Raw genomic sequence first — 23,014 nt, forward strand, 5'->3', positions numbered from 1 at the left:
AAAGAAGTTTTTTAACTTAGAAGATAGATCTTTAGTGAGATGGTTTTACGAATATTTATCTGTGAGATGAGTCAACTCTATCGATATTCACAATAAAAAAACAATACTCTTAACATAAAAAGTTATATTTTTTCATGGATTACCCAAAATAAGAGACATGTCTGACAAAATACGACTTATGAAACTGTCTCACACGAGTTTTTGTCGTCTTAGAAAAAAGACTAAGTGGAGTGGGGAAGACGAATGCACATGGAGTGCCACTGGCCTTTATGAAAGAGAGAGATCGCTGGAAGATAAAATCAGAAGTCTCAGATTTTAATCATGGGGTAGCTTCTGGCATTCCATGTGCACCAATCTCTTCGCCCCACTTCCTATTGTTTTTACACACAATTCTTCATCTTTCATCATCATCCCATCCTATAAATTTGTATGTTTTAAAAAAATACAAATTTTGATATTTCCTGCTTGTACCTTAATATTTGAAAATATCAGTTTTTAGTCATATATTAATTCTATAGTCCTATTACATATATATGTAAGGTTTCTTGGGTATATATCACTCTCAAAACTTCATTAAAAGAACAGAAGCCCCATTGAACGTGCAAGAACATGAGAGCCAGCCCGGCAGGCTGTAGCAGATCTTGGTAAACTCGATGCAATATAGCCCTACTATAACTATTTCTAGGTAAATTGTATGTATATCGACAGCTTATGGTTGCTTATATATCTTTATATGTAGGTCTATAAGTGAGGATTCTTTGAGAAGATATGTTTACTATGCGAGTGAGAGCTGCATTCAAGAATTGCTTTCGGCTTCGGAATCGAACCGGGTCGGGAGCACAGCTGGACACGATGGATGGGAAGCTGTGGGGATGGAGAACGACGTGGAGATATCGAGACGTCGTTCGGGTTCGCTCCACACGTTTCGCAGCCGTTGGGTGCTCAAATCTGTCTCTCCGCAGCAGTTTATGACAGTGGCTAATGCTATTGATGCAGCTAAGGTGATCCGAATCATTCCTTTGTATTTCCCAAAAAATGGATGTCAGAGATTAATAACCAGAGTTTCTTGAATGTATATATACATGATTTTTAATCAAATATTTGCAGCAATGGGATCCTGATTTAGTAGAAGCCAAGTACATCAAAGATCTTGAAGAAAATCTCAGCATAATTCGTCTAAGATTTGGAGACAAATCCAAGACTTCTTTCAGAAACAGAGAATTCATCGTTTACGAGCGACGCGAGACAATGGATGATGGAACTTTGGTGAGTAAATAAAAATCTCAAATGTATACAATTTGTACTACTTTTGCAGAAAAATGTGAAGGCCATTTAGAATTTTCATTTTTCTTATTATATATTAAGCATGAATAAAAAAAAGAAAAATCCAGATAATATGGAAAATGAATACAGGTTGTAGCAGTGGCTTCTCTGCCAAAAGAAATAGCAGCTGGATTACATCCAAAACAAAACAATTCAATAAGAGGGCTTCTGCTGCAGTCTGGATGGGTTCTTGAGAAGCTTGAACATGATTCTTGTATGGTCACTTATCTTGTTCAGGTATACTGATAATCCATTGATTACTTCATATTTTTTCTACCCTTGTATTTTATATATATATAAAATAAAATTAATTCAATTTTATAATATAAATTTTTTGTTTTGTTTGGGTGGTAAAGTTGGATCCTGCAGGATGGTTGCCCAAGTGCTTTGTGAATCGTTTCAATACAAAACTAGTTATGATTATTGAAAACCTTAAAAAACAACTACTGGCTTGCCCCACTGGCCGGGGGGATCCTTGAAAGTTACGTTTGGACTATGAAATCCTGTACGGAAATTAATACAAGTTTTTCTTTTTTCTTTTTTTAAATTAAAAATCCCAACTCTAAGTAAGATGTAAAGATTCAATTACTATGTATAATTGTGTGTCATAATTGTTCCCATCTATATTGGTTTTTATAATCATCATGCCATTATTAAATTTTTTTTTTTCTGAGACGAGAGTGATTGAATCATAAATCTGAGGTCTTGTTCAAAACTTGAAATTTTGATACGAGATGAACCGTAATTTCATTTGTGAGATTCGACATTATTACATTTTTGGATATTTTGTGCTTTTGAATTTTGAACATTAAGATTTTATCTTCTCAATCGAGTGTAGTGGATTCCAACGATTTACAAGATGTGGGTGTAATGATTTCTAAGATTAACTATGACCCACGTCTTTGGTAAAAACTTATGTGAGACGATCTCACAAGTCGTATTTTGTGAGACAGATCTCTTATTGGGGTCATCCATGAAAAAATATTACTTTTTATGCTAAGAGTATTATTTTTTATTGTGAATATCGATAGGATTAACCCGTCTCACAGATAAAGATTCGTGAGACCGTCTCACACTCCATTCCTAAAAACATAATAATTTTTAGCTCATCTTTAATCAAACTAAAAAAAAGAATGTGGGGTTTTTTTTTTTTAACAAATCATAATTTTGCTAGATCTAAAAAGATAAATATTTTTAAAATGGGAAAAATTTTGTTCATTAAAAAGTAGAACATAAATGTCAATTTGGGAGGAATAAGTACAATTTTTTTTAGTTGTTTAAATTAAGTAGTGGGACTGTGGGAGCAATGTTATTGAAGTCATATCTTATATTTATGTGCATTACTTTTTAGCTTGAAAAATATTTATTAACAGTGTATGTAATATTAGAACGATTAAATTATATCGATAAATATTTTATTGCAAATTGTAGAAAATAAAAATAACGATTAATTTGGATGGTAAAAATCATGAAAATAAGAAGAAAAAAAAAATGTAACTTTTCAAAATAAAGAAAAAAATATTTTATAATACAATGAAATTAATATTAATACTTCTTTATAATAGTAATATTTTATATTATAAAATATATATTTAGCTTTTATTTTCAAAGGCCATTTGATAGAAAATTTCACAAAAGACTGGTATGACCTTAAGGCTACGTTTGGTTTGATTGATTACCGGAGGATTAAGCATGGATTAATATATTATTCTTTGTTTGACTCTTTTTTTAGCGCACACATGATAACTGGAAGCCTGTGATAGCGACACTGTAGTAGCTTGAAAAGATGAGACAGTAGTCCCTTTTTTTTGGTGGTACACACAATCCGGAAATGAACAGGAACACATATTTATTATTTCCCTACCACATTTACCCCTTATCTCACCAACGAAAAACACGAAACTCTTCTCATCTCTCGTCAATGGCGGTCGCTCGTTGTTCCCAACCTTCAAATGAACGTTGCTCGAACACAAACAGTACGATTCACAGCAACGACTACGTTACACCACCAACGAAAACATAAAATCGTATGACACCGGTAATTGGTGGAAGAAAATTTAAATAGAGGTAGCAAGAAAAATTTTCAACAGTTACTCTTCAGAAAATTCACCTTTTCAGTCGTGCTCCGTCCACCCAAATTCGCGAAGTTGCGATGAAGAGATCATAAATCGGAATCAGATTTCCCCGTTTGCAATAGGACGTTAGGGTTAAGATTTGGGTTGAGGAGGAAAACCTCGTGCTTCAAATAATGTACCCGACTTTTTCACCAACTCACTACACTCCAATTTGTTTTTAATAAATATTTTTTTTTCTCTTTAATTTATCTTTACTGTACATTTGGAGTATATGTACAATTATTAAAAGAATACATATTTAAACAGCAATGGGGGCATTTACGTCATTACATTAAAGTAAACAGAAATAATTCATCGTTTAAAAATCATACCAAACACCATGTTATTTATCCGACCACACTATTAATCCGTATCTCTCATTTTTTAATCACTCTAATAACTAATCATTTACTTATCTCATCACTCCTACCAAACACAACCTAAATCAAATTATCATCCGGCCAAATCTATTTACTTTATTAATATTTGGACATATCATTACTATATTTTTATTACTATATATTATTATCAACATCGACATTACCTGATGTCATGATAACAATTTTCAGATAATATATCAACAATTTTCTAAAAAATGATACGTGATAGACAGATAACCACCTACTGCCTATCACCTACGAGCTTAGGCGGCCATGTAGGCAGTTTATATTTATATATATATATATATAAATATATATATATATATATATATATATATATATATATATATATATAAATATCTAATTATTCTTATTTTTCTTCATAATTCTCCAATAATTCATTTATATCGGATTCAAACTCAAAATCAATGACATATTTATTCTGTTTATTTTATACAAATTGATTGAAAAGTATGTCCAAATATTTTTTTTAAAATGTTTAAAAAAATTATATATTAAATTGACGATGTTTAACAATGCAAAGAGATACACTTTTCTAAAAATCATGGTGGTAGATGATGATTCAATGCCCTTTAGAACACTACATATCAGCAGCATATTCAAATGCCTTCACATCAACACTTCAAATAATAATAGAAAGCAATTTTTTAAAAAACAAATTAGTAAAGACTAATCAGTTTCGAATTTTGACTACATGGATGATTAGTCAAAAGGCTCTCTCGCACACGTCGACGTAGAGGATGCAAATAAAAGGCCCGGTTAGAACTAGAAAACGCTTGATTTATGTACAAGCGTACAAGCGCGACTTGACCTGAGTGCGTTGAATATCAACTAATCAAGACAAAAATCGCTTTGCTAGACTATACCTACTTTTGCTATTTTTTTCTTTCCGGGAAGCGATGTTCCACATGCCCTGTAACTCTGTAAGATCTTTCGTATGTTTGTTGGTGCTTCGTATGGCTGAAACATCGCTATAGGTATGCCCAGAGGAGAAACGATGCGTTTATTTGTTGGATTATATTGTTACATGGGCTCACTAAATAGGCACATATCAAAGCAGGGCAGTAGTCGATATATCTTTCTATTTTTAATTTTCATCGTATTAGATTTAAATTAATTTTAGAATCTAATTTTCTTCTAACTATATATCAAACATGGTAAATATTAATTATTCAATGATGTTGCAAACATCCATGAAAACGTTAAATTTATATTTAATTTTTTAAAATGATTAAAAAAGTTCTCTAATTCCGTCCCTGCAGTGAATAGTCTCACATTAATTTAATAAAATAATAGTAAATTTCATAATAAATAATGATCAATTGGATTGATTTCTCCGATAAATATTAATATAATATTAAAGGCATCTTCCTACCACTAACTATTGAAAAATTCGAAATAAAATAATTATGCCTGTTTTTCTTTCTTAATTTTGCAATTAAAATAATGACAAAGTATTAAGGCACTAATGCTTCAAAGTGAAAGCAACTTTTTTATCGCCAAATAATTTAATTTATTGACAAAAACTTGTGTGAGACGGTCTCATGAGTTGTATTTTGTGAGACAGATCTCTTATTTGAGACATCCATACAAAATATTACTGTTTATGCTAAGTGAATATCAGTAGGGTTGACCCGTCTCATAAATAAAGATTCGTGAGACCGTCACTCTAATTTATTTTGCATGTAGAAGAGGACCACACAACACCGGAGAATCATGGCATAAATGAATAAAGATGTCATTCCACATTTTCCCTACATTTGACATCGGAAGTCACATTGCTAATCACATACTAAATTAGTGATGTGTGATTGCCATTTCCGAGAGAGATGGTTCAGATGTTGTCATATTAAATATACTATTTTTTTAAAAAAAATCTATTTTTAAAATTTTTTGATTTGGAGGCTACATTAAATACTGATCGATCGGACCATTCATGACAACTTGATTAAATCGGTTCGGTTTTGAACGAGTTCGAGCCCTTGACCCATTATAAAAGAACATTAATACTATGGAATATGGATGTAAACGAGCCAATTTGCTCGTGAGTTAGCTGAGCTCTGAAACGAATTTGTTTAATGAATGAAAGTAAATAGTATTATGTATGGATCTAAACGAGCTCATTTTAATTTCCACCATTTCTTCTGTTTTTTAATTTTCTTTCAGTTTCTTAGTAAAATGAATATCCCCGTAATTACTCCGTGGGTATGAAAAGGGCTCGAATCTATATATATTTTATCCGAGCCGAGCTCAAGTTTGATAGTGTTCGGCTCGACTCGTTGATATCATATTATATTAAAATATTCATGAATTTCACACCTCTACACTATTTTTGGAATTGATATTCACACACTCAAGTTCTGTAACAATTTGGGATTATTTCATGCTAGCACAATTTGATAAATTCAATATTCACACACGCACTCAAGTTCTGTCACAAAATTTGATAAATTCTTTAATGGAAATACATGTTTGTATATAAAAAAGATATATGTAGAACTTGACCCTTTCAACTACCTTCTACTTCGGGGAAGTGCACCTAGTCATACCTGCACTGTTTCACCATTGGGAAGTGTGTATGGGATTTTTGTACGAAGAAATGTTTGTTTAATAGAAATGGGTGGGCGGGCAGTGGGTTTCTTGAGCAGGGGCGTGAGGTTCTTCGTTCTGCGGGATTAAGATTCGGTTGATTGGACTGGGACTTCCAATTTGTTGCGCTTCAGTTTGTTTCGTGTTCCACGATTCAAGGTTTCTTTTTTTTTTTCGAGCTCCGTTCCTGGGCACCTGCAAGTTGCACTAAAGGTTTACTTCAAAACAGTTCCCAGTTTTATTTGCACTGTCTTACTGCTCTGGTCATGAATTTCTTCTTAATTAGATGAGAATGGCGGAATAATTTTTTTATGCAGAAGATGATGTTCTGACTTTTTTGTTTCACATATATAGGATTTAGTTGCTGTCTTTTTTTTTTCCCATTACATATTTTGCTTTGGAAATTCATCTCGAATGTTAGTTATTGCCAAGTGGATTCTTCTTGACTCGAGGGGACGAGGAAGATAAATTTTGAAAGTGCTTTTTGAATGATCGTGGCTTGGTAAGAACTTGTTTGAAGATGATGTGATCTTTGTTGTTTGAAATGTTTACTTTCTGAACGTCGATGAGGTGTTTGAGTGAGATGTTTAAATTTATAAGTTTGGGGGTATTGATATTTGTTGTGAACGATGTGTTGGCATGAAAGAAAGTAGATCTATGCGTAAGTTAAGCTAGATGACGTACAGAAATAGCTGAGGTCTACTCTAAAGGCCACTACTCTAAAGGCCAAAAGAAACACCGTCTAAGCCACTTGGTTGTCAATTGTATGTAACTGTAGTTTGATGTGGCTTGCTAGTGTCTTGGTCATTGTCTAAGTTTACATTTTTGTGGACGGCTGCTTGAATGTTTTTATGATATTTGGATGTTGATGAGATGTGGCTTTTCAAAATATGTTTGCTGATGCTATAGACTGTAGGCTGTACATAAGTTGGGGAAGTTCAAAACTCTGTTGGAATGTAATAAGAAAGGCTGAAACACAACAGATGATTCTATTGCTGATGTAGCTTTGTTGTGCATAAAATCGGAGCAGTTGGTTCCTTCTTCATAATTTGATTCTATTTATTTGTTTTTTGCATTTCGTTCTCTATTTGTTATATCATTTGTAGGAATGACGTCTTCACATCCTGGTCAATCGTCTACAAGTTCAAGGTCAAGACATAGCACTAGGATGATTGCTCAGACCTCAATAGACGCAAAAATCCACACAGACTTCGAGGAATCAGGTAGTTCATTTGACTATTCAAGCTCAGTGCGTACAACAAGTGCCGCCCGAGTAGATCGGGGGCCTAGGCCTGACAAAATCACCACGGCTTACCTACATCAAATACAGAAAGGAAAGCTGATTCAGCCATTTGGGTGTTTGTTGGCGCTTGATGACAAGTCACTCCTTGTGATTGCCTATAGTGAAAATGCTCCCGAAATGCTTACAATGGCGAGTCATGCTGTTCCAAGTGTTGGAGAGCACCCAGTACTTGGCATCGGAACTGATGTCAAAACCATTTTCACTGGTCCTAGTGCTGCTGCTTTACATAAGGCATTAGGATTTGGTGAGGTTTCTCTTTTAAACCCAATCTTGATACACTGCAAAACTTCTGGAAAGCCGTTTTATGCTATAATCCACAGAGTTACAGGTGGTTTTATTATCGACTTCGAGCCTGTGAATGGTCATGAGGTCCCGATGACTGCTGCTGGTGCCTTACAATCTTATAAACTTGCTGCCAAAGCCATTACGAGATTGCAGTCATTACCTAGTGGGAACATGGAAAGGCTCTGTGATACAATGGTGCAAGAGGTTTTTGAACTCACGGGCTATGACCGAGTAATGATGTACAAGTTTCATGATGATCATCATGGGGAGGTGTACACCGAGATCATAAAGCCGGGGCTTGAGGCTTATTTGGGCTTGCATTATCCGGCCACAGATATCCCTCAAGCTGCCCGATTTTTATTCATGAAGAACAAGGTCAGGATGATCTGCGACTGTAGAGCACGTCCTCTTAAGGTTCTTCAAGACGAGAAGCTTCCTTTTGATCTCACGTTATGTGGCTCGACACTCAGAGCTCCTCATGGTTGCCATTCACAATACATGGAAAACATGAATTCAGTTGCATCATTGGTGATGTCGGTTGTTGTTAATGAGGAAGTTGAAGAAGGCTCCAATTCCTCGCAGCCACAAAAGGAAAAACGGCTTTGGGGACTTGTGGTTTGCCATCATTCAACCCCAAGATTCATCCCTTTTCCTCTCCGTTATGCATGCGAATTTCTTGCCCAGGTGTTTTCCATTCATGTCAACAAAGAATTAGAATTGGAAAATCAGATGCTCGAGAAGAATATTCTGCGAACTCAAACCCTCTTGTGTGATATGCTGTTGCGAGATGCCCCTTTAGGCATCGTCTCACAAAGCCCAAACATAATGGATCTCGTGAAATGTGATGGGGCTGCTCTACTATATAAGAATCAAAATTATAGCTTAGGATTAACCCCACACGACTCTCAGATTCGTGACATAGTTTCTTGGCTAGACGAGTATCATCGAGATTCCACAGGTTTGAGTACAGATAGCTTATATGACGCCAATTTTCCTGGAGCGCTTGCTCTTGGTGACACCATCTGTGGAATGGCGGCTGTCAAGATAACTGATAAGGACTGGCTTTTCTGGTTCAGGTCGCACACTGCTGCAGAAATTCGTTGGGGTGGAGCCAGGAATGAACCATATGCAGAGGATGATAGCAGGAAGTTGCATCCAAGGTCATCTTTTAGCGCATTCTTAGAGGTTGTCAAGGAACGAAGTTTACCTTGGAAGGACTACGAGATGGATGCCATCCACTCTTTGCAGCTTATTCTACGAAACGCATTCAAGGATATCGAGGCTACAGATTTGGGAACAACGGCGATTCATACAAGACTTAATGACATGCGAATTGATGGAATGCAGGAGCTTGAAGCAGTGACATCTGAGATGGTCCGACTGATTGAAACCGCATCTGTGCCTATCTTGGCAGTTGATGTGGATGGGCGGGTTAATGGATGGAATACAAAAATTGCTGATATAACTGGTCTTCCTGTTGACGAAGCAATTGGCAGGCATTTTCTTGCACTGGTAGAAGATTCTTCAGCCGATGCAGTGAATAAGATGTTGGAATCGGCACTTCAAGGTATGGACTCGAAAACAATGATAAACGCCTCTTAGATTTTAAGTACAATAAATGCATGCATGTAAGATAACGTGTCAACTAAATATAACCCTGTTTGTGTTCTGATCAGGGAATGAAGAACGAAATGTTCAGTTTGAGATCAAACGACACGGGTCAAGTGAAGAGTCTGGTCCCATCAGCTTAGTTGTAAACGCTTGTGCAAGCAGAGATGTTCGAGAAAATGTTGTGGGAGTGTGTTTTATTGCTCAGGATGTAACTGCACAGAAAAGTATGATGGACAAATTCACAAGAATTGAAGGAGATTACAGAGCTATAGTACAAAATCCTAATCCACTTATCCCACCTATATTTGGCTCAGATGAATTTGGCTGGTGTTCCGAGTGGAATACAGCTATGACTAAATTAACTGGATGGCCTAGAGACGCTGTGATCAATAAAATGCTTCTCGGTGAGGTCTTTGGAACCCACGTAGCTTGTTGCCGATTCAAGAATCAAGAGGCTTATGTGAACCTTGGTATTGTACTCAACAACACTGCAGTCGGTCAAGAATCTGAAAAGGTACCCTTTGGTTTTTTCTCGAGGAGTGGGAAGTATGTGGAATGCCTCCTTTGTGCGATAAAAAAGTTGGATGGAGATGGTGAAGTAACTGGCGTCTTCTGCTTCCTGCAGCTGGCAAGTCCAGAACTCCAACAGGCACTTCACATTCAACGCATAACAGAACAAACGTCAATGAAGAGATTGAGGCTCTTGGCATATATCAGAAGGGAGATTAAGAATCCCCTATCTGGAATTATATTTTCACGAAAGATGATGGAAGGAACTGTCCTGGATGATGAGCAGAAAAGCCTTCTTCGCACTAGTGTTCATTGCCAACGGCAGCTAAATAAAATTCTCGATGACACAGATCTTGATCATATAATTGAAGGGTAAAGTGAAACTGTTGTTTTGGGGATTCCGCCACCCAGCCCCAGCCCCAGCCCAAATCCCCCTCTTTTTTTTCTCAATCTTGAACACGGAGCACTGATAAAATGGATGTTTTTCATTGAACTCTTCACTATCCTGCCAGGTACATGGATCTGGAGATGGTAGAGTTTAAGCTGCATGAGGTGTTGATAGCTTCCATCAGTCAAGTCATGATGAAGAGCAATGCAAAGGGTGTGAAAATAGTTGATAATTTAGCTCCAAATCTCTCAAATGAAACCCTATATGGAGACAGTGTGAGGCTTCAGCAAGTCCTAGCGGCTTTCTTGCTTGTATCAGTTACTGTCATTCCGAGTGGAGGCCAGCTTGGTGTTGCAGCTTCTTTGAAAAAAGATTCTATAGGGGAATCTGTTCAGCTTGGTCACTTAGAATTCAGGTGCGATCAAAAGTATTTCCATTTTTTGGTGATATTATTATTGAAGCATTCTTGTACTGAACCTGCTATAGCCATTTATAAGTTAAGGCGCCAGTGGCCAGCTTATGTTCAATTTCTTATTAAGATAGCCTTTTCTAAGTTTCAGTTTTCTTTATAGAAGCTGGTAAGTTTTGCGTTTGTGAACTTTTTACTTGCCTAACTGCATTAAAATGCTTGCTATTACCCGTGTTTCCAGTTTTTATGGGTCTTCCTTTTCTCCAAATGGTCGGTGACAAGGAATGATGAATACCCTGTTTAGTTTTAAGTCGAATGAGTAAATGCTTTGCTTTGTTTTCTTGAGAAAGATAATAGAGAAGAAAATCTTCACTCATACCTAGAAGAAACCTATGATATATTTGAAAAAAAATGTTCTTTTTATCCTTTTGTGATACATTGAGTTACACTTGAATCATTTTAACTCAGCGCTTAAAATTCGCTTAAAATTTTTGCAAATATATTTGCAAAAGAAAATTGCGCTTGCTGATATTACTTTACATCTTTCAATCCTTTTCCAGAAGGATTAATCCAGCAAAACTACAGCAAATCTTTTTTCCTTCCACACTAGGTCCTTTTGATTTGATGGTTTCATGTTTTTCTCCTGAATTATTCATTTTTAAGCACTAGTAACGGTATGTCAATGTTCTACATGATCCGATTATTCTTTTAAAAAAAGTTTTTTTTTAAAAAAATCTGTAAAATATTGGGCACTTGTAATTTTCGTTTGACATTGACGGAACTTTGATTATTGGACCATAAGTTTGTAGTTTTTTTTCTAGTTTCTTATGTTTTGTATTATGATTTAATGTAGGATAACACATAGTGGCGGAGGAGTGCCTCAAGGGTTATTGAACCAAATGTTTGGTGATGAACAGGAAGCTTCTGAAGAAGGAATTAGCCTTTTTATCTGCCGTAAACTGGTGAAGCTTATGAATGGTGAGGTTCAGTATTTAAGGGAGGCGGAACAATCCACTTTCATTATATCCGTTGAACTAGCAATCTCTAACCACCAAACATGACTGTTGCTTTGGTTCCTTGTAAGTCCAGAGAAGTAGTTTGTAGATGCAGCGTTTTCTGTTTGGTTTCTTTTTTTGCCAGCAGAGCATGTTGTTCTGTTCTGTAAATATGCAGGTTTCTTGTATGGGCTGTATTTTCTTTTGGAGGAAAGATGTGATGTCGCTTCATTTGTGTCCGTTCTGGTCATTTTGTAACATGCTGCTTGTTGCGTATAGCACGGGATATCTTAGTTTTTGATGTCGTATTTCCAACTTGGTGAAGTTTCAATAGAATCGGAACGGTAGCATCCACGACGACCTCCGCTACTGTTTTGGCAAACCATGCTGCCGAAACAAGGGAACCCCACACAGTCTGAGTGCCAATACCAAGATCCATCTTCTTGGCAATAGCAGTTCAATGGTAGAGCTACATATCATTTTTATCCAAAAAAATTACTGGGTTGCTAATTTACTTTATTATTATTTGAAAGTGCAGGGCCAAAAATAGAATTTTAAATAAATAAAATTCTGTTTTATTACAATACATACGAATAAAAATATATTCTTTTAACACAAACGAACGAAATTCAATTCTCCACATATGATTGATTTTGGACTTGATCATCTGGACTTCGTTGGTGTCAATCTGGAAGGCAGTCGCCAAAACATCATCAGACACAGGCGGCGAAGCCCCGATCATAGTGGTGGTGACTGGTGATGTACTGAGTCCCAGGCAGCTGGCTGTTGAAGGCGGCGATTACCACCGCCGGGGTGACGCCGTTGTTCCTATGGAAGTCGATGAGACCTTTAGGGAAGACGAAGATCTCGTTTTCTTGATGATCTTGGTATAGAGGACGTTGGCGGTGGTGATGAAGCCGACTTCGAGCTCGCCGTAAAGAACGCAGACTATCTCGTTGGCTCGTGGCTGAGTGTGAGCCGGAGTCGTAGTCGGTGCGGGAGAGAGAGAGAGAGACGCCGATGGTGTTTTGGCCTGGGATTCTCTCTACGTTGGCTCCGGTGACCAGTGAGCCGAAGGAGTTGGTGACGCCAGGATTAGCCAGGGCAGCGGAGAAGAAGAAGTCCAACCAACTACCAACTGATAGATACCCAGTACCTTTCACTGTAATACCACAAAAATCCTTATAAAATCTTTACACATCTCGATTTTAGACTGGATTCCATTCATTAAAAAAATATTATTTTAATTTAATCATAAAATATAATTTACAACGTACCTCAATTTCATTTTCAAAATGTCAGATTAATATTTTTTCTGACTTCCATTCTATTAAGTTTTTGTTTTATTCTTTGAACAAGACCAAAACTGGGGTGACACACAATTCTAAATTGATTATATTCTTTTATTTAAATAATGATATCAGGAATCAATTTTACGAAACATATCTTTTATTTAAATCACTGATGATCAAATATTACTTTTTGAATAAGATTAATTTGTATTATGGATAAAGATTTATAAAATTATCTCACAAAAAAGCTTACTATTATAATTTTCATCTGGTAATAAATATAAATAATGCTAAAAAATAGATTAAACAAGAAATCTACCGGCTCCATCAATTTCATACTTTATCATAAAAACACTTTGTTATATAAATATAAAATTATAAAATGCATGCATCAAAACAATAAGTATTAATTATAGGTAACAGTCAAAATGAAATAATTATTACGCTCAGGATTAAGACAAGCAATTATAAAAAGATATTTAAAATTCCCGGCAGATACAGCACTGCTGCTTCCTCACGAAAACAACAAGTCTTTGTTCAGACCTCCAACAAAAGAAAAACAATTTATCCACTTTTTCCCAAGAAACAATAATTCCATTTAGTTTGTCTTTACATAATCAGATTCACAAAACCTGTGACTCATTGCATGTATTTGGCATCAATGGGCTGTTCACAGGTGTCCTTGTTTTAGCTCTGGGACACTTTTTATACTTACCATGATTCGTTAACATAAATGCATTTTATGAAAAGATTATTTCTTTGACATAAATTTTGGGTAGTGGGCCATTTTATTGTTTCATTGCAGATTATAGCGAAAGTGAAGGTTATGGGAAGGGTGATGGAATTTTGGGGTGTGTTTTTTTCTGTGATATATTTGAGAAACTGGGTCGTTAAAGGTTTTGAATTTGATGAAATTTTTCGAAAGAATGGAACGGATGTCTCGTTCTTGGAGTCTGTTTCAATTTTGGAGAGTGTGTATGGAATGTCTGCTGCAGCTCTCCCTTCAAATGCGGTAATGGTGGGTCTTACTCTTGTTCATGGAGCTGCTGCTAAAGGCGCTGGTATATTTCTTTCTTTATATAGTGTGAGTGCGTGTGTGACAATTCTATTGAATTCTGGTTTCTTTTGCTTTGTTTGGAGTTTCTTGATTTTTTTGGGGTAAATAATTTTCATGATGAAATTGTAAATGGCATTGAATTCATTTTCTTGTTCTCGCTTTAGTTGTTCTTGGCGTCATGTCGGCTTGCTTTGAATTGAGTCTTACTAATTAAGTCTTTGTTTTTCATTTGTGTCGAGATGCATTGGATCTCAATTTATGTTTCTTCTTTTCTTTAGGTAGATTTTTGTAGCGTTGCTTTTTGGATAGTAAAAAGTAGAGTGATTTTAGTGTGTTCTTCATTTTTCTCTTTTCTAATGCATCATTCGTGGAGTGACATATTGAGTTGATTTTGTTATGCTCTCACATTTGTAGGAACTTTAACTGTGTTACGTCTGAATTCTTTAGTCCAAAATCAGCAACATAAAAGTATTCATGTATAAGATAAGCCTAATGCTAGATGAGGACTCAACAAGATTAATGCAATGGGTAGCTAAATTACTTTGGTTTTGGATACTATATATATCTTTTGGTAAAATTTAAGTGCGTTAGCGAATTATAACTTTTGAAAAAAAGTTGTATGAATCTATAATGGTCCGCTACTATATTATTTTGAAAGCAAAACAAAAAATAATTAACAATAAGTTAGTTGTATGACTGACCTCATTCTTGGTGCATAAATTTTTCAGTATGTTTGGATGGAACATTACCTGGCTATCACTTGCATCATGGGTTTGGAACAGGAGTAAACAGTTGGCTCATCCAGTTGGAGGTATATTTACAATCACAACTTTGTGAATGATGACATTTTTCTATTTTACTTCTAGAACCAATACTCTTGTTGATTTAGATTCTCAGTGTCCACAGTTAGTATCGTATTCACACCCTTTTAATTCCTTATATTCTTGTAGCTTTGATAAAAATGCCTATGAAGTATGCAACCATGAAATTTACTCGCGAAATTGTCACTTATTTAAGTGAAGTCATTAAATTCAAACATAAAAATACCGAAATATAGAAGGTTGCTTCTCTTCCCTGTCTAGCTTTACATCTTTCAAACTTCTTTGAAACCTTCGAAATTTTAATTACCTTGTGAAGTAACCAGTGATTGATCCTTAAATAGAGCAAAAATAAAACTTGTATTTTCTCCCTACCAAAATACCAACCATGCTTTGATTTTGTGAGATTGGGACTTCGAGTTCCTTTTTCAGTTGACACAAAACCATACATAACCATAATTTTTTTTGTTACACGCACACATGAATCTTATCAGCTAAGTCGTGTGTCAGGGTGGAGGATGGTGCAACAGTATTAGATCGTGTGTTTATCGCAAGAAGACGCATCGAGGGTCTTCAACCTATTTTGAAAGACAACTTCCATTTACAGGGATACTCAGCAATAGGGCTGAAGAAAATCCCGGTTCATAACTTCAAATTCAATAAAACCGTGAAAATTTTATAACCAGCTTTTGTCATCTTAGTCTCTTACGTGCAGATTTTTTTAACTGGAATAGAGTAAAGATACGGTATTGTGATGGGGGATCCTTTGCTGGAGATGCTGAAAACAAGGTTCACATCATTGTCTTCCGTATAGTTAGTCATTCATCTATGATTTAACAGTTAGACTTACTATGGCGCATACCATTGGCCTTGCTTTTTCATGTTTGCACCAGTTGTATTAGGCAAAAAAAAAAAAAAAAACGTGCTTTTGCCTCTCAAATTTTGTTTTAGCTATATGCTGTGCACTTTATAATTTTTCACTATTTCCAGAATTTTGATATGTGAAGTGTTCTTATGAGACGAAAGGGAGAACCACATTGCATATGAAACTGCTAATATCTGCATACCCACCAAATTTTATTCAATTTTCCTTCAGTGCAAAAGAAACAGGGAAACTTTAGCTATAATGGTTAATCACTTTCCATTTGTTTGGTGGTTTGTATTCAAGTGTAAGGGGTATCAATTGCCAATGCTGTTCTGTGTGGCTATGTCCATGTGGCACAACAATTGAAACATAATAATTGAGCTGATGTACAGTTAAAAAAGTGTTGCATCATTGCTAACAGCTAGAAATTCACAGCCATGCGCTCGGGCTTGCGTCAAGCTTTCAATATGTGTTTTCTCAGGTAGTATAAAACTTGTTTATATAGGCTGCAGGGTTGCAATTTAGAGGTCGACGCATTTGGCTTGCAGTAATAGAAGACCTTATGTCCAAAGGAATGCACAATGCTCACCAAGTAATAGACATTGTTTTATCCGGTTGCCACCTTTTTGGGTTCCAGTTCCTTTTTTCCGGATTGATATTCCCTTTTGATATATATAAAGCATTTCAGGCACTTCTTTCGGGTTGTTCAGCGGGTGGTTTAGCTTCCATACTGCACTGTGATGAGTTTCGGAATTTATTTCCGAGAAATACTAAAGTGAAGTGTTTGAGCGATGGTGGATTATTTATGGATGCGTAAATTCCGTAAATTTTTCCTTTTTTTTTTATATTGAACTATACTATTATGCACAAGGCCTTTCTTTTTCTCATTCTTTTATCACAATATGTTCCCATTTTTTACAGCGTTGATGTATCTGGTAGGCGTGGACTCAGAAATTTCTTTGCAAGCGTGGTTAGATTACAGGTATTTATTCAATTGCACTAATTTTTCTTAAATTTTAGTAAATTTAACTTTCAGCATTTGTGTCTCCATGTACTAATGATGTTGAAACCCATTTTATTATATCCGAAGCAATATTTTCCTTATTTCCAGTTTACATACATATACGATTTGATAAAGGAATCAAGATTGATGTTTTTTTTAAACATATGATGGGTACGTTACTCTGTTCAAGTTACATATATGTGACTTTAATCATTTGATGGCATTGCACATAAAGCAAGGAAAATAAAGTTTTTGTTTCCTGTCAGGATCAAATAGGAACCTAACATGGCATGGTGCTTATATTTTGCCGATCCTCATATAGATATCCATTTTATAACTGACGAGGATTTGTTGTTCGACTTGAACTGATGAAGAACAATCTGGGTAATGTACAGGGAAGGGAGAGACAAATACAAAATGCAATTTGCGTGCCTACATCTCCACTTCCGCAAAACAAAACTTTGATGGGGGAACCTCATAAAATTATTTAATAATGTAGCATCCAAAAACAATCAAGATGATTAGTAATCTAGATAAGCATAATGAATAAAGAGAAATATGGGTTTGTAATGGTTTTGGATTGCAAGAAATTGAATGTTCTGATACCATTATTTGTATTTGAATGTTTTTGACTGGTAAACGAGCTAGATTTCTTTGAACACTAAACTTGCCCATTTTTTAACAGGGTTTTCGCAGAAACCTTCCAAGCAGTTGTACCAACCACCGTGATCCAACTTCTGTGAGCCTCGTGCTTCTATACGGACATTATCTAATTTCGTTTTGCAACATGTGATATCCTTCTTTATATGTATGCTGTCCCTTGCAGTGCTTCTTCCCTCAGAATCTAATCACCAATATTAAAACCCCTCTGTTTATTCTTAATGCGGCCTATGATTCATGGCAGGTAAGCTACAGTTTCTGTACATCGATTCTCTTTAGTACATGGAATAAACTATTCTTTTAATTGTTCCCCTTGTTGAAAAACTCATCAAAATTTATTATTCCTTTTGCATTTAGGTCCAAGAAAGCCTGGCTCCTCCAACCGCTGATCCGCATGGCCATTGGCATGGTTGTAAAATGAACAATGAACTATGTTCTGCATCCCAAATCCATTTTTTGCAAGGTGGATAAGTTCTACGTGAATTTGTTTAAGCATTTTGTTTCCATTTTTTCTAAGCATTCCATTGGTGGACCAGGTTTTAGGTATCATATGCTGAATGCTGTAAAAGGCTTTTCAGCGTATCAACAAAGTGGGATATTCATAAATTCTTGTTTTGCTCACTGCCAGTCCGAGAGGCAAGATACTTGGTTTGCAGATAATTCTCCAGTAATTGGCAACAAGGTAAGCAGTAAACACCGTTATTTCTCGGAATTTATCTGATGTACTAAATCCCCTCTTCAGTTTTCAGTGTAAAAAGGCTTTGGTATGCATATACTGTGTAGAAAGCGATAGTAACCCGCTCTCAGCTTGCTTAAATTTGACAGGTGAATCGACCCTTGGTTGATTGACCCACAATGAAAATAATTCAATTGTGTGCACTTAGTGCATCAAGTCACGATAGAATCACAATGTTGTTGGAGAGCAAGAACAATGATTGGAACATGATGTTTGAGTTTTTATATAATTTCGAAATTCGAGTGGTATTGGTACTATCAGTTATAACACTGTGCATATGATTATTCTGATGTTGAGTTCTTGATGCAATATGCAGGCAGTTGCGATCGCTGTCGGAGACTGGTATTTTGATCGAGCAAATATCAAGGCCATCGACTGCGCCTACCCGTGTGATAAAACTTGTCACAACCTGGTATTCAGATGAATCCATGATTACCAGGGAGAGAGCAATCTCAGCTATTTTTATGAGCTATGAAGAAGGAAATACCGCTGTAATACGTTCTGACAAGTTTATGTATGTTCATATACGCACCTACTTTGTTACAACAATGATATGACAAAAGAGAAACAGTTAAGGCAAATTTAAAGTATTGCATCAAGGGTAATTATTTTGGGTCGAATGTTTTATATCCAAGATGATCATTTATCTAATTTTTTTTTAATATATGATCAAATATATACTTCCGTATATGATAATAATTGAATTTATCCGATCATAACTTCTCATTCATCAAAATAAAACTGATATAATGGATTTACCCCTCCACCATATTAAAGTCTTATAATTGTGAACCAATTTTTTTTTTTCATATTCATACAACTACTGACAGAGTCAAAGATATAATTTTATCCGAATTAGAATTTTAAATTCTAAAATCTTTTAATATTTTAAATTAATCTATTTGGACGTCAATGAACGTGGAACCTTATACTTAAATTCTAAAATATTTTAATATTTCCACTTTTACAACCACTGTAGAATCGAAATAGAATCAAAAAAAGGAATCAAGAATCAAAATAGAAATCAAGATAAATCGCACCATGTTATATCTTTTCCGTTAACATGCGACTCTGGTGGCGGCTTCACACGTGGAAGATCCTCCTGCCATGGATTGACTCTACTCCACCTATGAATTAACTTGCTTCAAGAATATTCTTTTTCCAGCTTCCCGAGGGGAAAAAAGAGAGGAAAGAACAATAAAATGAATTTTCCACTGATCGATGAAGACATCATAATAATATAATGTCAAAATTTCAAAATAAAAGAAAATCTTCGATAGCATTCAAATAAAATAACGAGCGGATATCTTGTGAGATAGTCTCACGAATATTTATCTGTGAGACGGGTCAACTCTATTGATATTTACAATAAAAAATAATACTCTTAGCATTAAAAGGTAATATTTTTCATTGATGATCAAATAAGATATATGTCTCACAAAATACGATCTGTGAGATCGTCTCGCACAATTTTTGTCTAAAATAAAATATATATGGATATCATATATTCATATTGTAGCCCAAATACGAAAATAAAAAATTACAAATGATCCTTCTAACTTTCCGAAATTAAAGTCAACATTCAGACAGCTCATGTTAATTAAGGCTGCGTTTGGTTCAGGTGATTAGCCGGGATAGATTATTTTATCCCGGCTAATCACCTGTTTGGTTGGATTTTTATCAAATCAGAGGGTCCGTGATAATAGGAAGAAGCCCGCACTGTAGCTACAATTTGTTGGACAAATAATACTGATAATTTAGGTGTGATAACTTATCCCACTTTTAATACCTCCTATTTTTCCAATTGTACCCTTCTCCTAAATTCAAACTCACCATCACTTACCGCCACGACCGCCGCCGGCCGACCACCGACGGACCGCCTATCGCGGCCGACCACCGGCCAACCGGTTAGCGACGGTTTGTAAAAAAATCCGTCGCTAATAGCGACAGTTTTTTCATAAACCGTCGCTAATAGCGACGGTTTTCAAGAAACTGTCGCCGATCTAAACAAGATCGGCGACGGTTTCTCAAAAACCGTTGCTATAAAACTTTGTCGCAAATAACGACGGTTTGTACAAATCCGTCGCTAATAGCGACAGTTTTTTCATAAACCGTCGCTGATAGCGACGGTTTGTAAGAAACTGTCGCCGATCTAAACAAGATCGGCGCCGGTTGCTCAAAAAAAGGGGAAGGGCAAATTGGTCTTTTCATCAAAAAATTCAAAATTATCCTACACTTAAAAATCGTACCAAACATAATATTATTTTACACCATATATTACAATCCTATCACAATCATTTTCTTTATCATTTACGTACAAATCATTAGTTTACTCTATCCTCCAACCAAACGTAGCCTTAATGTAATACGTAATCAAACATTATGTGTCGTGATCCAACTCCAATGGTAAAGATGCGACGAATTATTCTTGTTATATTTGAAGTATTTTTTTATAAGATATGATCAAATATTAGTATTTGAATTATATAATATATATATATATATATATATATATATATATATATATATATATATATGTCAACTTAAAAAAAAAAGTGATAAATTCATGTGATCTAATATACTGGAATAAGAAAGAAACGTTTTTGGTGTAACATAAACTAACCCGACGAGACCCAAAATCTGAGTTAAGAGTATTAATTGTGTGGCTTGTTTTTTTTTTTTAAACAATATATAATAAATTTAATTTGAATTAAATAAAAAATAAAAATAAAAACATTAAATAATTTGTATTATTTTATTGGTTAATTGAAAAATTAGACGGAGAAGAAGATTGGAGATAGGAAATTAAGGAGAATAAAAATGATAAGTTTTACCAACACATCATTAATTGATTTAATCGATATATCATTTCACTAATATATCTTTAATTAACACGTATTTTTATAAGATAAAAATTTGTGTGAGATAGATCTCTTATTTGGGTCATCCATAAAAAAATATTACTTTTCTATTGTGAATATCGGTGGTCCTTCTCACAGATAAAGATTCGTCTCATAAAAAAATTGTGATTAAAAACAGAGCATCAATCTAACTAATAAAATACAATTTAATATGATTTACATGTTATTACGATAACTCATAACTTAGCAAATACACATCAAACTATATCGATCGCGAGTTCTTTTGTCATTTAAAAAAAATGGTAAAGAGAAGAAATAACATAATGGAGGCAGCCTTATCCATACGGCTAATAGACAAACCACCGTTAAACACGTTTTTTCCTGCCTTAATTAATTAATTAATTAATTCAACGCCACGCCGCCTATAAATCTCTAACCCCACCCACTACTCGTTCATCTGAATATATTTCTTTGTGATAAATTTAAAGCACCCAAAAACCCAAGAAAAAGAAGAAGAAGAAGAAGAAGAAGAAGAAATGGGCACAGCAACTTGCATCGATATTATTGTGGCAATTCTTTTGCCTCCCCTTGGAGTCTTCCTCAAGTTTGGCTGTGGGGTATAAATCTTTCGTTTCTTTTCTCCTTTTTTAACTATTTTTTCGTGCTGTTATCTCATCTCATGGATATATATATGTATATATATAACGTATATTAATTTTTGTAGATTTTTTTTTGAAGAAATTAAATGCGAAATTATTAGGATCTGAACATGATTCTTGATCACAAATAATTTTTATTTTTTTATTTTTTGTTTGTTTGAGTGCAGCATGAGTTCTGGATTTGTCTGGTGCTGACCATCTTGGGTTACATCCCCGGAATTATCTATGCCATCTACGCCATCACTAAGTAGTGATTAATCTTAATATTTACATGGTATTCTTTTCTTTTATCCCTTTCTCGGTTATTCGTGAAGCATGAGTTCCCAAATTCTTTATGTTCTAAAAAGGGGTTGAAGAAAATTCATCAAATTGTCTAATTAATTTTTTTTTAAAAAAAAAAATCTAAAATCACCTGTTTAATTTTATCAAGTATTTAAAAAATCTGGAAAATTTTATCAGCTGATAATTTGTTCAAAAATACTTTTTTGTTTATCGAATGACTGATCAGGGAAATTTTATAATTTTTTTCTTTTTCTTTTCCCAACTTTGGCAGGTGAAAATCGGAAGCATTCTTGAAGTTTATAGTGATGCTTGGATCGAATTGTTAGATGGAGGTGTTTTTGCTTAATTTTGTGGTTTGAAATTTGAATGTTGATCAAATTGCGTATATGACTCTGTATAAGTATTTATTATTATTATATTATTATTATTTAGTGTAAAGTTTTTTTTGATAATTAGCATATAATCTCTCCCCTTTTAACTTTGCATCTCTTTATAAGAAAAGCCAAGAAATGGGATACTTTTCTTTTCCCCGTCGTGCATGTCATAATCGGAAATATTTGGATGGAGAAATATATGATTTTATTCTAGTGTAGGATATTGCAGTGTTAAAGATCAAAATTTCGATTTTTTTTATTAATATTTTCTCGATCGAACATGTTATAATATCGATGATAATTGATGCAAATTATGTGCGATATGTTAGGCAGAAAAATGTGGATTTGGCCATGTGGGTTACAAATATCCATCATCAAAAGATAATAATAAAAAATATTATCCTCATTCTCTATAATTGGGATACCAATTGGTCTTTTTTTATGAAAGGAAAATTTACAATGACTAGAAAATGATGATG

The 23,014-nt window shown here is 34.8% G+C and overlaps 4 protein-coding genes, 1 long non-coding RNA gene and 1 pseudogene across 11 annotated transcripts; 4 read left to right on the top strand and 2 right to left on the bottom strand.

Moving 5' to 3' along the window:
* Window positions 1-489: 489 nt before the first annotated feature.
* Window positions 490-1,981, top strand: LOC140818221 (uncharacterized). Its single transcript, XM_073178116.1, has 5 exons — window positions 490-644; window positions 740-1,001; window positions 1,108-1,266; window positions 1,414-1,560; window positions 1,680-1,981. The coding sequence occupies exons 1-5, from the start codon at window positions 610-612 to the stop codon at window positions 1,800-1,802; spliced, it is 726 nt and encodes a 241-aa protein (XP_073034217.1). The 5' UTR covers window positions 490-609; the 3' UTR covers window positions 1,803-1,981.
* Window positions 1,982-6,498: 4,517 nt separating this feature from the next.
* On the top strand, window positions 6,499-12,229 carry LOC140818802 (phytochrome A-like). Of its 6 annotated transcripts, XM_073178854.1 has the most exons (6): window positions 6,583-6,640; window positions 6,849-6,929; window positions 7,534-9,582; window positions 9,692-10,508; window positions 10,649-10,939; window positions 11,787-12,229. In XM_073178854.1, exons 3-6 carry the CDS (start codon window positions 7,536-7,538, stop codon window positions 11,992-11,994), a joined length of 3,363 nt encoding a protein of 1,120 aa, XP_073034955.1. In that variant the 5' UTR covers window positions 6,583-6,640; window positions 6,849-6,929; window positions 7,534-7,535; the 3' UTR covers window positions 11,995-12,229. The 6 variants fall into 6 exon arrangements, with proteins under 6 accessions (XP_073034956.1, XP_073034955.1, XP_073034952.1 ...); XM_073178855.1 differs by lacking the exon at window positions 6,849-6,929 and having other exon boundaries at window positions 6,499-6,640; XM_073178851.1 differs by lacking the exon at window positions 6,583-6,640 and having other exon boundaries at window positions 6,732-6,929.
* LOC140818803 (uncharacterized) lies at window positions 6,588-7,610 on the bottom strand. Its single transcript, XR_012115063.1, has 2 exons — window positions 7,541-7,610; window positions 6,588-7,464 (listed from the first exon to the last, which is right to left on the bottom strand). It is a non-coding gene; the product is annotated as an uncharacterized lncRNA (long non-coding RNA).
* A 169-nt stretch (window positions 12,230-12,398) lies between the features above and the next one.
* Window positions 12,399-13,216, bottom strand: LOC140818676 (nectarin-1-like; annotated as a pseudogene).
* Window positions 13,217-13,779: 563 nt separating this feature from the next.
* On the top strand, window positions 13,780-18,940 carry LOC140818420 (pectin acetylesterase 12-like). 2 transcript variants are annotated; one of them, XM_073178363.1, is made up of 12 exons: window positions 13,780-14,281; window positions 15,006-15,088; window positions 15,606-15,735; window positions 15,811-15,884; window positions 16,466-16,552; window positions 16,649-16,773; window positions 16,882-16,942; window positions 17,649-17,702; window positions 17,790-17,867; window positions 17,981-18,086; window positions 18,160-18,305; window positions 18,676-18,940. In XM_073178363.1, exons 1-12 carry the CDS (start codon window positions 14,047-14,049, stop codon window positions 18,781-18,783), a joined length of 1,287 nt encoding a protein of 428 aa, XP_073034464.1. In that variant the 5' UTR covers window positions 13,780-14,046; the 3' UTR covers window positions 18,784-18,940. The 2 variants fall into 2 exon arrangements, with proteins under 2 accessions (XP_073034464.1, XP_073034465.1); XM_073178364.1 differs by lacking the exon at window positions 15,006-15,088 and having other exon boundaries at window positions 14,121-14,281.
* A 2,715-nt stretch (window positions 18,941-21,655) lies between these two features.
* Window positions 21,656-22,599, top strand: LOC140818421 (hydrophobic protein LTI6B-like). The gene is made up of 3 exons (XM_073178365.1): window positions 21,656-21,837; window positions 22,047-22,153; window positions 22,433-22,599. Exons 1-2 carry the CDS (start codon window positions 21,757-21,759, stop codon window positions 22,128-22,130), a joined length of 165 nt encoding a protein of 54 aa, XP_073034466.1. The 5' UTR covers window positions 21,656-21,756; the 3' UTR covers window positions 22,131-22,153; window positions 22,433-22,599.
* Window positions 22,600-23,014: the final 415 nt, after the last annotated feature.

This window comes from Primulina eburnea, chromosome 17 (genome assembly GCF_022965805.1).
Source record: "Primulina eburnea isolate SZY01 chromosome 17, ASM2296580v1, whole genome shotgun sequence".
Lineage (NCBI taxonomy): Eukaryota > Viridiplantae > Streptophyta > Magnoliopsida > Lamiales > Gesneriaceae > Primulina > Primulina eburnea.